The sequence below is a fragment of the Peromyscus leucopus genome, chromosome 1, assembly GCF_004664715.2.
Source record: "Peromyscus leucopus breed LL Stock chromosome 1, UCI_PerLeu_2.1, whole genome shotgun sequence".
Classification (NCBI taxonomy): Eukaryota; Metazoa; Chordata; class Mammalia; order Rodentia; family Cricetidae; genus Peromyscus; species Peromyscus leucopus.
In genome coordinates, this window is record NC_051063.1 from 152,128,392 (window position 1) to 152,145,071 (window position 16,680).

A 16,680-nucleotide genomic window follows, 5' to 3' on the forward strand; every position below is an offset into this window, starting at 1 on the left:
GGAGGGGAGGGCGGGGGTGAAGCCGCCGAGGAGGCTGCTCGCCGCCCATCCACTGACCGCCCCCTCCCTTTTTCTCCCCTCCCCCTCTCCCCGCCTCTCTCTGGCTGCGGGTCGGCCACGCCGGACCCGCTCTCCCCGTGCTGCGCTGGGTCGGACGCCAGGTCTGCGCGCCGCGGTTGAGCGCCCACTCGCCTTGCGGAGAGCCGGGAAGAAACCGGCGGGGGCGGCGGCGGGAGAGCTCGGCGGGAGCCGGAGGAGGTGGCAGCCGGGAGCCCAGCCAGGAGACCGGGAAGCAGAAGCTGGTAGCTCTCAGGCACTCACCCGGTTCTCCAAGGATGGGTCCTGGCGCTGCCCGGCTACTGCCCGGCCCGCCGGGCAGAAACTGAACTGCGGACTCCCCATTTTCCTGTGACCCACCGGACCGAAGGAGGTACCGACTAAGGGAGCCTCCTGGCAGGACCTCGTCTCCTGTGCCCCCAGCGCAGCGCCCCCCGCCTGACCCGCGCACGGCTAGTCCTCAAGAAAGCCGGATTGATTGGCGGCCGGCGGCGGCCAGGGGAGGGGGCGCCGTGCCGGGCCATGGCAGGCTCCGAGAAGTCCTAGCCCGAACTCAAGCCGGAGCCGAGCCCACGCTGCTGCCGCCGCCGCCTCTCCGCGCCGGGCCCCCGCCGCCGCCGCAACCCTGCGGGAGATGGAACAGCGGAACCGGCTCGGCGCCCTCGGATACCTGCCGCCTCTGCTGCTGCACGGCCTGCTGCTCTTCGTCGCCGACGGTGAGCGCGGGAACTTCGCGGCCGCGATGGGCTCAAGGGATCCTTTGCTGAGGCCACCGAAGTCTGCCAGCTTGGCTACAGCCGAGGAGGAAAGGAAGCGGCAGGCTTCACGGTCTCCAGCGATCCGGGTGTGCAACCCAGGCTGGGAGTGGGTAGGGGCACGAGAGCAGGTGAGGGTCGCCGCGGTTGTTGAGTCCTCTTAGTCTTTCCGCGGGCCCCCCGCCAAGCAAAGGAGGCCTGCAGCGAGCTAAAGTTGGCGCGCCCCAGCCAGGCTCCAGTGCTGCGGCCCTATCTGCCCAGCACTTTGCACGACCCGGAGGGAAGCAGCCTGCAGCAAGTGGCGGATCTCTGCTTCCGCCTTGCAGCTGCTCCCTGAACTTTACTGGCGCCTCCCGCCCTGGGCCGCACAGTAGCTGGGGACAGGAGTTGGGGGAGCCCAAGGCCGGAGAGCAGATCGACCGCCTCAGCCTCGGGTTGTCCCAAGCCCCCGCCTTTCATCTGGTCACGCCTCTCTCTCCCGCCCCCAGCTACATTCACCGAAGTCCCCCAAGATGTAACCGTGCGGGAGGGAGACGATATCGAAATGCCCTGCGCGTTCCGGGCCAGCGGAGCCACCTCATACTCGCTGGAGATTCAGTGGTGGTACCTTAAGGAACCTCCCCGGGAGCTGTTACACGAGCTGGCGCTCAGCGTGCCAGGCGCCCGGAGCAAGGTAACATGCTGCCCAAATGGCACCCGTGCTTACCCTGCTCCCTCCAGGGGAAGTGAGGGTTACCCATACAGGGCGCCGCCCTGTCGCGCAGCCACCTCCCATTCTCTGCAGCTCTACAGCATCGTCAAAATCGGCCGATGTCCTCAGAGGCTGTTGGTTCTTTACACCACTTCCTTCTCTGCAACCTCAGGGAACTCCCTTCACCCTTCACGCCCAGCCCTTAAAAACCCACACCTGATCCAGTTTGGCTGCTCATGCTCGCTAGCTTTGGGACTATACTCTGATGGGTGCTGGTTGGAGAAAGAAGATCACTTGGTTCTACCAGGCTCTCCTCTGCCACCCCAAGGTGTTAGGGCTCAAGGCCACCGGGTTCAACTCCTCCAGATTGCATTTACATGGTAGAGAATACGGTATCTGAGAACAAGTATCTGAGGGGCTACCCCACCCTCAGTAGCTGGAAAATCTTGCACTCTGCCCCAAAACCCACACAAGCACTCACACATTCACCTACCTACAGTGTTCCCAGGATCCCACTCAGAGTTCCTGTTCTCATCTTCCTCTGGCCCATATCCACACATACCAGACTGTTATGGTTCAGTGATGCTGGACACTCCATCCAGTTTTTCACATTTGCAAGTTAAGTGGAGGATTTATAGGAAGTTAGTAGGAAATAAGACTCCCTCCTTTGCACTCTCTTGGCCATCCAGTACCACTACTCTCCCAAGGAGACAGGTGTGTGTCAGGGCAGCCACTGCTTAGCCAAACCTGCTAATGTATCCAGTGCCCGCTACCATGCCACAATTCAGGTGGCTCAGCTCCCAGCCCACCTGCAGAAAGTCCCCTTATCAAAGACAGGGCAGAGTCTCCCGTGTACAAATGCCACCAGCTTAATCAATCTCTCTCTCCCTCCCTCTCTCCCTTCCTCCTTCCTTCCCTCCCTCTTTCTCTCCCTCCCTCCTTTCTCTCTCCCTCCCCCTCTGCATTTTAGGTAACAAATAAGGATGCAACTAAAATCAGCGTAAGTGTGGAGCCCAGCGTGGGCCACGGGAGACCCCTTCTGGCCGCTTTGCGCCGGGCAGCTCCCTCCCCTTTAGAAAGCCTCTGCCGCCAAGCAGTGCGAGCTTTGCTACCACAGGGAAGCATTGAGGGCTACACGGTGTATCTGGGCGCCATCTGTCGCTAGTAGATGAATTAGCTTGTCTTTTGTGTAAATCAAGGGTCCAAATCCGAGTCCCTCAACTTTGTAGGATTCTCACCAGTAAAACTCTCCCTCCTCTGCAGGGTTGCTCAGGCCCCCGGCGTGCACCTGCTCTTGACTTCCTTTGCTGTCATTTTTTCCAAGATCTCGGGTGTGGCTTCTAGCTCAGGTTGCGAGCTTCTCCAGCCTACCGTGCCCCACCCTACACACTCACCAGGATCTCCAGGAGCACCCGCCGCTCAACCATCTCCTCCTTCGCAGATAGCATAGTTGTAGGCTCCTGGGGGCTGTTTCTTACTCGGTGAGGAGGTATAGGGTTTGTAAAGCTGGAACATGGAAGTAGCGGGGCCTAAAAACAACCAAAGCCTCTTTGCAGGCCCAGTTCAGAGGTGAGGAGTTGTGTCTGTGTTTGGTGAGAGTCTTAAGATTTCCACCACTCCAAGAGGGCTTTGTCAGGGATCCTAACAAGTGGTCAGTCTTAAGCAAGGCAGGAGCTAGCTGTAAATTACAGGACAGGGGATGTGTAGTTGTGGATGCTACAGGCAAGATGGACACACCCCAGAATCTCTGGATTCTAAGTAAAAGTGAGCATGATTTAGGGTAAGTGTAGGAGGACCCAGAGCAGTTAGCCTGGGCATTGAGGTGCAGGAAGGATGTAGATGGTCAGAGACATCTAGTCCCAACCTGAAATTTCTTGCAAGTTGTGGAAAGTTACGTTTTGAAGGAGAAATTATGGGAAACCTTAAGCAAGAGTAAATGTGAGTTGAGATAGCTGGGAATTGGAGACCCAACACCTTGCACAAGCAACAAGGTGTCTAGGCAGAACCGAAATCAGAGTGCCACGAGTTCAGATGTATTGAGGTGTTAGGCAATATTGGAATGCTATGGCAATTGGTTGCTATTGGCACAGTGATAGGGGGACCAAGAGTCCCAGTCACCAAAGCAGATGTGGAACTCACTGGTCAGGCCTCTAACCGGGCTGTCTTACAGACCGTGCGTGTCCAGGGCAATGACATCTCGCACCGCCTTCGGTTGTCTGCTGTACGACTGCAGGATGAAGGAGTTTATGAGTGTCGTGTGTCGGACTACAGCGACGATGACACTCAGGAACACAAGGCCCAGGCATTGCTGCGCGTGCTGTCGCGCTTTGCACCGCCCAACATGCAGGCTGCTGAGGCCGTGTCCCACATTCAGAGCAGTGGCCCGCGTCGACACGGAGCCCCCAGTGCTGTCAGCTCCAGTAACACAGGCGCCACTGCCCGCACCACCTCTGAACCCCGGCACGGCGACAAGAATGCACTTCCTGGGAGCCCTCCTGCTATACCAGAAGTTCCAGAGGCTGCTGCTGCTGCCGCTGCTGCCTCTGCGACCCACACAGCCACCACCACTGCTGCAGCTGCTGCTGCTGCTTCATCAGCGTCACCGCCATCGGGCCAGGCAGTCCTTCTGCGCCAGAGGCACGATTCCGGTAAGGGCAGGGCCCCAGAGGAGTCGTCTACGCACAGGAGAGGGAGGGGACTGGCCGGGATATAGTTAGATAGTCTTATTGCAGCTGCAGTTGTGTGAGCCAGGAGCGCCTTTCTTGTATTCTCTGGGTGTTTTCCCAGACTTGATTCTTAGCCTGTTGGAGCATCCTACCAAGTATATTCATGACTGTGCGGGCTGCCTAGCCTGGCACTGAGACTGGATTGTAAGGCATCATCTTTTGGGCAGCACTGAGAGCTGTACTCTCAGCCCCTCAAGTTTTGAAGGATATTCCCCAGGTGGGGTACTGGCTCCTTCTGAGAGAGGAAGAAAACAGTGGAAGCAGAGAGCTGTCTGTCTTTGCTGATTGGTAGCACTGAACTGTCCTACAAGGTTCAGATGGTTTGGCTGTGTAGCCTTTGCTCAGTGACTTCTAGGTGTGGCCTTATATCCAGCTGTAAATTCTGTAAATGTGTATCAGACTTCCACTTCTTGGTTCCAGAGGGAAGAGAGATGAAGATGGGGCCCTCAACCAGTTATGAAAGCACACGGAGGTTGATACCCACTTTCTTAGGGAGCTGAAATCTGGGGAGGCAAGGAGCTGAGGTTAGGAATTCTCAGAATAGAAGATAGGCCCTTGAGGGATGTTAAATAGAGGTAGTGAGGATTTAGCATGCCGGGAAAAGCTGTTAACTACTGTGCCAAGTACCTCTTCTTCTAAGAAGCCCCCCTCTCCAACCCAACTCAGAGGGAGACCACCTTCAATGTCCACTCCTAGTGTCTGATTTTAAATAATTCACCCCCTGCCTGAACCCCTCTTCTCTGTCTTGTGCACTGCCTATTTCCCATGAAGGGAATCTCTACTGGTATTACAACCTGTAAGTCTAGGAGAGTCATAGAGCACTGATGGGTTAGGGCACTGTCTTGCCCCCAGGTTGGCTGCTCTCAAAGTTCATTTACTGCTGCAAACTAAGCATGCAGGCTCCTAGACTGTCCTCACTGAATCTGAGGGGATAGGCCTCACATCACCTTTTATTCTACCCTCTTGTTGATCCTTAAGCCCTTGAACATTTGGAAGCAGCTGGTCCATTCTGAGCATCAATTCAGCCTTGTTTCTCCCTTAGTTACTCTTCCTGTGGGAGACTGTACTGTGTCTCCCTCCTCCTAAGGAAACTGCTTTGTGTGTGTGTCCCTCATGATAGTCTGTGCTATGTCTTCCTACGAGACTGCACTGTATCTCCCCCAGCAGAGTCTGTTCTGTGACACACACACACACACACACACACACACACACACCACACCACACACACCACACACACACACACACACACACACACACACACACACGGTAACAGCAGCTTACTCTGTTTCATCTTCCTTGTGTGAATCTACTGTGTGTCTCTCCTCTGGAAAACTTAACTCTGTCCTTATCCTCTGGGAATTAGAAGGTGTTTTGTCCTTATCCTCTGGAAATTAGAAGGTGTTTTGTTACTTTTAGCTCCACCGACCTAAAAGACCCCCCTCCAAGCCATGAAAAGATGGATTAGCTCCAAAGAACCTCCAGTTCTTCTCTTTAACTTGGGATTTTGTACCATCTGTATTAATTTAAGATAATGTTAGGTGCTATGACAAACCCCAAAATGTCAGTAGCTCAACACACTCCAAATTTATGGTCTTGTTGCATCATATCTTGTCCTGGGGTAGGAATGACATATTCTTTTTTTTTTTTTTGGTTTTTTGAGACAGGGTTTCTCTGTGTAGCTTTTCGCCTTTCCTGGAGCTCACTTGGTAGCCCAGGCTGGCCTCGAACTCACAGAGATCCGCCTGGCTCTGCCTCCCGAGTGCTGGGATTAAAGGCGTGCGCCACCACCGCCCGGCTTGGGAATGACATATTCTGTTTAGTCATTCAGAAATCTTGGCTGGCAGACTGTATTAGCTCCAGCAAGCAGCTCCAAAAGTCTCCCTGGGAAGCAACATATAGAAGCATATAAGCATATAAGGGAATAGAGATAGAAATGTCCTTTTGACCCAGTTCTAGCAGAGAATGGATCCCTAAAGCTACAAGGTATGCATGGTGCACAGTGAATTCACTTATTTCATATATGTTTAGAGTAGCTGTATGTGTGCAATATTTGTGAGAAACTGAAGAAAGTGTCACTCCAACCATACTTCTGTAGTGTTTCATTTTCTCTGAGAAAGTCATTCAGGAATGGCAGGTTGGGTTTCTAAGGACCAGATGAGGATATCTGCCCTCATCCACTGACCACCATGTGACCCCACATAGATGCAAGGGTTTGGAGGAAATGTACCAGTTGTCTAGACAACTGTTTTCCAGCTTCATCTCTCTGCAATGGAAGAGGGCACACTTTTGAAAGAACTGACAGTCTCTATATAGCAAAACTGGGTGTGTTAGGAAAGTGTTTATTGACTCTTGCTATGATTGGCTTAATTGCTGCTGATTAAAAGACCCTTCTGCCCTTTTCTCTTGGAAAGTAGGAAATAAGTATATGTGGTAGAGTGGAACAAACTTCTGGACTGTTCCTAAGAGCAGTGACAAAACAGACAATATGAAAGCCCAGATAAGAGTTATGTTTATGGCATCTAAGCCTTTGTATGTGACTTTAGGTAAGTGCTTTAGCATCTCTGTAAAATGAGTAGTGTATTAGTCTGATTTTGCAATTGTAACAAATTGGAACGCTTTAAGAAACAACTTGGTTCATGGTTTCAGACTTTCCAATTCAGATATTCCATTGCTTCTGGACCACAGTGAGGCAGCCCAACATGGCTAGGTACATAGAGAGAGGGAGCTCAATGTGGGAACTTCTGTGCATACATGCTCATCGTCATTGCTGTGGCCTAAGCTGCTCTGGATGGAGAGGAAAGGAGGAAAAAATGAATAAGCTGGCAGCTGGAGACCAAGCTGTAGAGAGGCCTTAAGAGATGAATGACACTAACAGAGTTGATTGGAGGTTTTGACCCGGAAATCTCATGTACTTGAGATTCATAAGAGTGAACTTGGCCATACCCATGAAACTGTACTGAGATCAAGGACATGAGCTCACTCCTGTTTGAAACTCCTATTCTTTTGCTAGTGCCTGGCCCTTGAGAGCTACACTGGCCTTGAGAACCAAGCATGGCCAGTCTGTATGTTAGCTACTGGAGTTGGATGAGCAAGTGAGGATGCTCCAAAAGGTCCTCTCCCGCACAACAGAGAATTCATCCCTGGACTGGGATGATGTACTGCATCCAAAAAGACATAGGTCTTTGCAGGAGCACTCTGACAGCAGAGTTGTCAGAGCTATCTGACAGCAGGTGCGGTCTTGGATGCCTGCCAGTCACAGGGCCCTACATTTATGCCACAGAGGTCAGGGTGGCAACCAGGTTGGGATTTTTGTTTGTCTTTCCTGTGAGGGACAGTAGTTTTCACTGCCATTCTGAAAGCACAGGCAACTGAGCTCCCTTCAGGGAAGCTGGCGCAATACTATTGCACTGTCTTGCTCTTGATATTTCCATTACTCAGTAAACTTTGCCAGCTTCTACACAAGCCAAGAAGAAGCATACCTCAGATCAAGCCCTGATTTCTCTCCAGCTCCCTCCTGAGGATGAAAGGGGGTCAGATGAATTCAGCAAGCCTATGCACTTCCCCTATCCTTGTGCCCTCTTCAGGAAGGCCTTGGGAAAGCCACTTAGTTGTAGGTACCCAGGTATCCCACTCAGAGTCTGGAGAAGTGGGACATATGACCTTTAATCTGCAAATGCACCTAACAGCTTTGATTCAAAGGAGAGAACCATTCCCAGTGGGTGAGGTTGAAACCTTTAGAATGTTTTCATTGTTGCTACTAACCTTCTGCAAGACTCCCTGGCTGGATACTCCAGCTCTGGGTCCCCAGGGAGACAGACAGCAGGCTCAGGAATATCTCAGAGGCCCCAACAGCAAGAGACTACAGCATATTCTGAGTCTGCCTCCCTAGCTTCTTTCCAGCACACAGATCTAAGCCAGAGAGGCCCATTGTTCTCGGTTAACAGACAGACATGTTTATAGTACTTCTCAGTCAGGATACCGGTAGAGCAGATGGCACAGTCAAGCAGAGTCAGTGAGGGGCATTGGCACAGGGTATTTATGAAGATGAAGGCAGGGTTAGGCCAGCCAGCAGAGGAAGGTTGCAAATCCCCAGAACTGGCAGCAACAGGAGCTGTTAGTGTCTATGTGATACCGAAGGGGCGAGGGGCAAATGAAATTGGCAGAAGTCAGAGCAGCTGGGGAACAATGTTCTAAGATCAATTCTGTGGTCTCAAAGTATCAATGGAGGGTCCCAGTTGGCTTTTCATGACCCCAAAACGACCCGATTTCTTTCTTGCATGTTTCTGATTTGTCCTCTTATTAGCCTTTTGAAAGCCAAAGACAAGGGCATCGAGAGAAGCTGTCTAGAGAGGTAAGCCCCGGCTTAGAGCACAGTGAAGAAGGGCAAAGGGAGGACCCAGGGGACTGAAAGTGTCACCTCAGCCTTGGTGTAGTGCATCCTAGCCTTTTCAGATCAACAACTTCAAGGGTGGCCCAACCACCTCTCCATATAGTTACATACATAGTTGATCCTAAAATGTCTTCAAATGCCCGAATTTGTGAAATGAGCTATTTCAACATTGCCAGGAAAGAGTAACAGGGCAACTTGCTTAAAGCATTGCCACATTGCCCTTTTCCTACTCCTCAGCCAGGAAAGAAAACCTTTTCTCTACTCACCTGTACCCAGCATGGCCATGTATGCATTTGCACTAAAAGTTTGTTTTAAAAACTCATTTGTGCCAGGCAGTGGTGGCGCACGCCTTTAATCCCAGCACTCGGGAGGCAGAGGCAGGTGGATCTCTGTGAGTTCGAGGCCAGCCTGGTCTACCAAGTGAGTTCCAGGAAAGGCGCAAAGCTACACAGAGAAACCTTGTCTCGAAAAACCAAAAAAAAAAAAAAAAAAAAAAAAAAAAAACAACTCATTTGTTTTATGTCTCATTTGTCAAGAGACATTTTAGTATACATGCTTAAAATAACCATGGATTGGATTAGCAAAGCAGAGAAGAGCTGAGAAGGCTGTGTCCCTTCCTTACTGTGTGAGCCAATCTGGCTACTCCTGTGAATGCTGATCCACTGTCAAGAACACTTTCCTGCTGGTTGCCATTGAAAGCTGGGGGAGACAGAGTATCTTCTAAACACTTCTAATGGAGGAAGGGCAGCCCAGCCTCAAAAAAGAATATAGTTTACAACAGAAAGACTCCCATGTTGGCAAGAGGTTTCTTTCTGTAGGGACCTTGGGACCTGATTGTAGTGAATGACCTGTAACTAGCCTCAGAGCTCCAGTAATGGGGGAGAAGCACCACAAGCCTTGCTGGGTGTGTCTGGATGCAGAGAACTAGATGCTCCCAGTACTTCAGTTAATGGGGATAGGACAGCTAAGGCCATGGGTGTGACTGTGGTGTTCAATGTTGCAGAGGCTGTTTCTTCTGGGAGCCATCCAGTGGGGAACATCCTTGGGTGTTGCCATGGCAACCATAAACCATGACCAAATGGGTTTGTGACTGAAGTGAAAACACTCACCCAACCTTAACCTGTGCCCTGGGTAGACGACAAAGCTGGCACAGTGGTATCAGGGTAGTGCCAGAGAATCAAAATGCTGCAGAATCCCCAGCTACAACAACAAGGCCAGGAACTCTGGGCCCAGGAGGACTTGTAAACCATAATTGTAAATAGTCTGCTCTTCCTTCAAGCTCTGATGTGACATTAAGGACCTCATATCTGGAAGGAGGAAATAAGCCTGGTAAAGGATGTCAAATGAGGGAGGCACTCACTGAGCATCCCGAGGGAGAAAAAAAATGAAAGGACTATGTGAAAGGACTATTAGAGGCTCACAGCTGGCAAGAGACATCTGCATCTTCCTGAATAGTGGCAAAGTCGTGTCTTATCAGTGACAGAAGACTCTCTCCCTCTCAGCCAACCACTGGGATTCTGTCCAGACCAGCCTCATGATTTCCATGAGTGGGGACTAGAAATGGCTGCGATGGACTATTGATGCAATCAGGAGAGGCTTCCTGCAGGCAGACTATCTATCTCCAGGCTTGAAAAATCAGTTAGGGATGATGTTCTCTTAGCTTAGGTGAGGCCCAGAGAAGTTCTAGATTCTACTATTGCTCCCTGTCCAGCTCCCTATGATGGACTATGGAATGGAATGGCTTTGTTCTTTACATCTACTCATGAGTGGCCAATCAGCTCACAGCCTAGTCTTCTCTCTTGTATTAGAGATCCCCGATAAATACCAGCTGCTCCTGCAGTGTAATGATTATTCATAGTTATACTTACCTTTTACTGAGCACATATGCCTGCTGCTGCCACCCCTACTATCCACAGCAATTTTCCCTAACTCTGGCTGCCTCCTTTCATCCCCAAGAACACAGCCCCTTCTCCAGTTTGTTGCTGGAGCCCAGACCCTTTTGTCCACAGGAATGGCAGCCCCCAAGAGAAAAGCCAAGCGCCAGAGTTTCTAAATGTCACGAGGAGCCAAACCACTAAGGAGCTACTCATTAAATTCACCAGGAGCACATTTTTAAAGCTCTGAATGTTAAGGATTCCCCAAGCATCCACAGGGATAAACGGGGTCAAGTGCTTCTGTAATATGATATTGATTAGTCCTGCTCCATGTGGACAGTGATGAGGGCTTGCCTGTGGCCTAAACCTTGGACTTTATGGGGATGCTAGCAAGGGTTTAAGATATTTTTGCAGCACAGGGGGAAAACGTATTATCTGTTTTATTCCCCTGTGCTTTGACAATGCTTCCCGGGTATCTCTTGCAAAGTCATCTAGAGAAGTGAGAAGTCTGCAGGGAAGCTGAGAGTGAGCCAGTCCTATACTTCCTCCCTCTTCCTACCTATTCCGTAGGGAAGACCTTTTTCAGAGTGGTGCTTCCTGGGAAATTAGTCTGGTGGCTTTGGTAGTTTAAAGGAAGAGGCTCATGTAAATACCAAAGAGGATCACTCCCTTGGGAGCCTCCAAGGTTAGGGTTTGACTCATATGGAGCACTGAGTGATGGAGCAGATTGAGGGAAGCACTTGTCCATGGGAAGCCCTCAGTAACTTGTTGAAGTGTAAGATTGGAGCCTGCCTATGTCCTTCCTGCAACAGCCCTTGAGGCACAGGCCTGCCCCCAAAACATGCTCAGATGGAGCATGTCTTTGAAACAATTAGATTTCCTGTTCTGTCATTATCACCATCTAGGATAAAACATCTTAGATACTTTAGACTGGCTAAAATGGGCTGCTGTTACTGTCCTGTTAGTAGACTTCCTTTGGTGCCAGATGTCTGTTCAAAATAAGAAGGAAGCTGTGTTGGTGACTTTTCTCAGCACTGTGACAAGATGCCTGATAGAAGCATCATTTGTTTCCAGGGTTTCAGAGGGTTCAGTCAATCATGGCAGGAAAAATGTGGCAGCTGGACGCTCTGTTTTGGGGACCAGTGGCTTCACACACAGGAAGGAGAGAGCTCAGGTTTGAAGAAGAGCTGGGCTATAAGCCTCCAAGGCTTGCTTTCATTGACCCACTTCCTTCAGCCATGCCTCCCATCCCAAAGGTTCCATTCCTCAACCTTAGGACAGTGTCACCAGCTGACAACCAAGAACATTTCACATCAAACCAAAATAGAAGCCAAAGTGGACATTTCAGAACTTCTTACTCACTCCAAGTTCAAGGGTCCTCCATCCATTTCAGAAGTGGCCATCCTGTCAGCGGACTGCCACAATGTTCTGACCACTCAGGAGTCTTTGAAGGCTGATTGTCAACAGGACATGTCCTACCAGCATCAAATTGTCCACCCTGTGCTGTTAGTGAGTAAGGGCAGGGGAAGGATCTGGGTCAGTCAGTTCTCTGGCATGCCACCCATCCTTGTAGACTCAAAACACAAACCCAATAAGTACTAGGATAGCTTGGAAGGGAGAGACAGCTACCATCAGTAACCACTTCATTGGTTCCCCTGACATTTTAACCATTCCTGCTGTTCAGCTAACTCATCTGCAGGCAAAACCAGGTTTACTTGCCAACAAATTCTATTTCTGGGCCTTGGAGCTTCAACCACCCAGAGTCACAGTATTCAATGTTCCTTTCATAAGCATCACATTTCCTCCTGATATGTCCACCTGTGTGAGTTGGAATCTTGGCTTCATCACTGCCATGTACTCTCCTCTGTGGGGAACCAGGTCCCAGGCTGCCTGCCTCAGAGGAGGTCATCTGTTAATTTTCACAATTAAATGAATGAAACACCTGACAAAACAAGGAAGGATTTATTTTTGGCTCAATTTAAGAGGCATTGGTTCATATGGTGGTTTGAATGAGAATAATCCCATAGGCTCAGATGTTTGAATACTCGATCCCCAGTTGGTAGTGCTGTTTGGATAGGCCATGCTGGAGGAACAAGTTCAAAACCATGCTCCATTCTCAGTTCACTCTCTATTCCCTGCTTATGGATTAAGATGTTATCGATTCCCCAGGGCCCAAAGGGGCTTTGCTATGTCTGGTGTTGGGTATCAGGGGAAAAAAATCTACGTACACTATGTTCTTATGTCTGTTAACTTTTTCCCTCTAAGATAAAATTACATCAATTCAGCTATAGCTCCACCAAGCATTCAAGGCAGGAATAACTAGACATACCAAGCTCTATATCCATCTACTTTCTTTCTCTGGGATGAAATCGTGTCTCCATAACTGCAGTTCCGTCCAGCTCCCCAGTTCATAGCCCTGCTAACGACTAACTTCTATGCTTCCAGCCTCATCTTCATCCTCTGTATCCTCTTTCTCCATCTCTGCTACTCTCTACTCCTGGCACTCAGAAAACTCTATCCGGGATCTGCTTACCCTCTAAGGAACCTCTGTCTTCCTCTCTTCTCTCGCCATGCTGTTCTGTCTTTGTCCACAGAAAATACCTATCCTTTCTTTCCCTGGGCATGTGGTTCCCTGCCTCCTCAGGAATGTTGTTTTATCTCTTACCTTGATATGTAAAAACCTCTTTTATTCTCAGTTAAAGTGCTCTGGAGAACCACTAGGTCTCCTCAAGGCGAGGGGTTGGTCTGAGCTTCATATTAGCACAGGAAACTAGGCTTTGCCAGTTTGTCTCCTAAGCTCAGCAGGGCAGTTAGTAACTTAGTAGGTTCTGGGAACCCAAGGATTTCATAGCAGAAGACAGCTGAAAGGCTGGGTAACACCAAATATTCATAATAAATGGCTTTGCCTTTTGACAGACCCTTGGCCAGTCAAAGTTCAGCTTTAACACACAGGTGAATCTCTATGATATATTCTTGTGGCCCACAAGAAGATGTGGACTCTCAGCTTCTGCTCTCAGTATCTAGTTCCTGCTGTCTTGCTGCCTCTACTCCACCATCATGGACTCTAATCCTCTAGAACCATAAGTCCAAATAAACTCTTTCATAAATTACCTTGATTATGGTGTTTTATTACAACAATAGAAAGTAGCTAATATAGCACTTTATGGTGGGTAGAGAAGCAGAGAAAAAGGGAGATTCTTGTACTCAGCTCTGCTGGCTCTCTATTTATCCCAATGAGAACTTCAGCCCATGGTATAGTGCCACCCATAATCACGGTGGGCCTCCTCCCCCTAATTACTCCTTTTTGGAAGTGCTTTCACTGGCACACCCAGAAGTTAGACTCACCAATCTCACAGGAACTTTCAAATTCACTCAAGTCAACAGTGATGATCAGCCATCATTGGATGTTTACAGAGCATAGAGCTCAGCATCTAGGAAACACTAGGAGACGTTGGCTCTTGTCATCTAAAGTTTGTGAGAATGTCTTTTAGTGTCTAGATCATCCAACAAGCAAGGCACTCAATGTGAGATTTACCTCATGAGTTCACTCTCCCTCCTATACACCAGTTAACCTTCATGGAGCTTATGGTGGCGGAAGGAAGATTGGGAAGCTGATGGACCTTCAGTACAGAAAGTATGGAACATTTGCAAATGGCTCAAGGAGCTGTTGTGTACCTTCTCTCTGCCATTTTTTGAAGGGTGGATAGGAAATGGGGTGGGTACCACTTAGTCTTCTCTGCCTGTCTAGGGATATTTTCTATGAGTTGAGCTCCTAGTGAGCAAGAACAGCTTTGTCACAGTTTCTCATGCTCTAGAAAACTGAACCCCAATTCTAGTAGGTTCCCTGCAGGGCTGGCTATGCCAAAGTGGTTCCTTAGGGAAGCCTTACTTGTGCTGTAGCTGTGTGTGCGTTGCTGCCCAGGCTGCCATTTGTGGGGTACCATTGTGATGGTAAGAGGTAGTAAGGCCACTGAGCAAGGAAGTCAAGCTTGGAGGAACAGCTGTGTTGTACAGCAGGAGATGACTGCCTCTCTGTGGCAGATGGAAGTAGAAGGAAGAAGGCCCTTCATGGTGTTAGGTAGCCACAGAGCCTTGAGGGAAGATCTGAATTACTGGATAGGAGAGGCCTGACATTATTGGTGAAATTATTAAGGCCACTCCACGTAGTTAAAAGGGAGGTTTATTCTGTGGGGTAACTTACAAATGAAGGGATAGGTTGCAGGGTCTGGGAAAGGTATAGTGTAGTCCAGTGGTATTCTCTGGAGAACTCTGCTCAGTCTACCTTCAGTGTCCTCGGTCCAGGAACCAAGAGTGCCCGCACATCTGGATCTCGGGTCTTCAGGGTCTTCTCTCAGTCCTGCCTTGTAGGTGTGACAGTTACCAAAGCCTCAATGGGGCTTGGGACTTCCAGGTCAAAGCTGGAACGGCTACCCACTACATGACATCATCTAGGAGAACATCTCATAACCACTTTTGAGTTGGGAAGCACCATGCCTTGTGGTGGATGTGTTGGTGATGGGCAGGTTCCCAGCCACCTTTATAGGATCAGGTCTGCTCTGTATTCCTGCATCTTGTTTTTAGTATAGGACTCTGCCCATCTTTCTCAATGTGGTATCTGTGTCCAGAGATTGCCAATAAGGAGTCACATTGCACCCAGGGACAAGTGAGAAAGCAGAATAAAGATGCTACAGCCAGGATGTGCTGGGAGCAGAGTGTGAATGGATTGCATGAGGAACCACAAGGCCTGTCCCGTTTTCTTTCAGGCCAACATCAACCTGCCTCTGAGTGGCACAGAAAGCCACTGCAGAGACACCCAGCACAGTCTAATTCCTGGTGTTGGACAGCACTGGATAGAGAGCATCTCCTTCAACTGACCCCTGGTCTATCACCCGTAGCTCTAATGTCATTTTTTTTTTTTCATGTGACAGGGTTTCACCATGTAATAGCCTTGGATGTTCTGGATCTCACTCTGTAGACCAGACTGGCCTGGAACTCACAGAGATCCACCAGCCTCTACCTCCTGAGTGCTGGGATTAAAAGTGTGTGCCACCATCACCTAGCTGTAATGTCAATTCTTTATAGAAACTTATTACAATTGATTTTGTACAAATGGCCACTTAGCCCAGAGGAAAGATCTTTAGTAAGCCCAGGGAGGGGAACTAATGTAATAGCAGGGCTGGAGATGTGGTTCCTGATCTGCTCCATGCCTCATGACAGGCACTGGGCAGGGTCAAAGGAGAGACACCCCACCTGAGGGGAAAGCTGTGATCTAATGTTCAGATAACCGTAAAAGTGGGTCAGAATAGCTGGTAGTTGGGAGAATTGTGTCCAAGACTTAGTAACTAAAGGCCTCATTTGAAACTTGAACTTCTCGAAGTTCCCTGATATAGTCTCTGGGCTCCACAGCATAGCACTTCCTTTCTCTGTTCTGAAGTGTGAGCCTAGCTGAGTACCTACCCTAGCCAGAGCAATAGAAAGTATTGCTTCTGTATGTCCACTGTCCTGTACTCAATAGGTCTGGAGCTAGTTCACTCACTCATTCATATTAAACCAATGTCCACCAGATGTCTTTTACATGTAGTGATAGCTGTGTACCCTGTGAGCACAATTTGAATATAGCCAGTGAGGTCTGAGAGTCCTACACAGAAACTAACCCATGCACCCAAAGTTAAAATCCACTCCTACAGGTGCCATGTTAGAGGAAGACCCAGAGGAGGACCTTTGGTAGCTAGGAATGTTGGAGGAGGAGGGCTTGGTCTCAGGGGGACAATTAAAGGTAGAGGCCCCCATGGATGCAGAGATAAGAGGTCTCAGTCCCAAAGAGAGCCATGGAAGTGCAGTGAGCTGACTGCTGCAAGCTACCTAGTCTGTCATCTGCAGACTGGGGATGATGGCTCTTGCCCTGCTGACCTCTAAAGACACCCAAGGAGGAGTAACTGAGGATAGAGCCTGGAAGGGCTTCATGAGGAAGGAAGTTCAACTCCTCTACTCCTCAGGCATTATCTGTTCAAATACACAGGAGTGCCTGTTGTGTTTGAAGCCTGTAATTGACTTTCTTTGGAGAGTCAGCAAGAAGGTACCCGACCAAGCCCTGGAAAGCTTAAGAGAGCCACAAAAGCAGAAGAAGTGGTGGCACACTGGAGTTAGAGGGTAGTCTGGTACAGTCCCCTGCACCCTCTAGAGCTCA

At 49.6% G+C, this 16,680-nt stretch overlaps 1 protein-coding gene and 1 long non-coding RNA gene across 3 annotated transcripts in view; one reads left to right on the forward strand and one right to left on the reverse strand.

The window, feature by feature from the left end:
* The window catches only part of LOC114708990, a 55,830-nt gene extending 54,466 nt beyond the window's left edge, over positions 1-1,364 (reverse strand). Inside the window, exon 1 of the long non-coding RNA XR_005089969.1 lies at positions 728-1,364. This is a non-coding gene — a long non-coding RNA (uncharacterized LOC114708990). The remainder of the gene's footprint in view (positions 1-727) is intronic.
* The window catches only part of Vstm2b (V-set and transmembrane domain containing 2B), a 30,468-nt gene that overhangs the window by 322 nt on the left and 13,466 nt on the right, over positions 1-16,680 (forward strand). The window contains exons 2-5 of one of the 2 annotated variants that reach the window (XM_028892606.2): positions 162-773; positions 1,301-1,485; positions 2,474-2,503; positions 3,674-4,151. In XM_028892606.2, the coding sequence (XP_028748439.1) occupies positions 692-773; positions 1,301-1,485; positions 2,474-2,503; positions 3,674-4,151 (775 nt within the window). In that variant the 5' untranslated portion in view covers positions 162-691. The remainder of the gene's footprint in view (positions 1-161; positions 774-1,300; positions 1,486-2,473; positions 2,504-3,673; positions 4,152-16,680) is intronic. The other variant, XM_028892607.2, reaches the window with a different exon arrangement.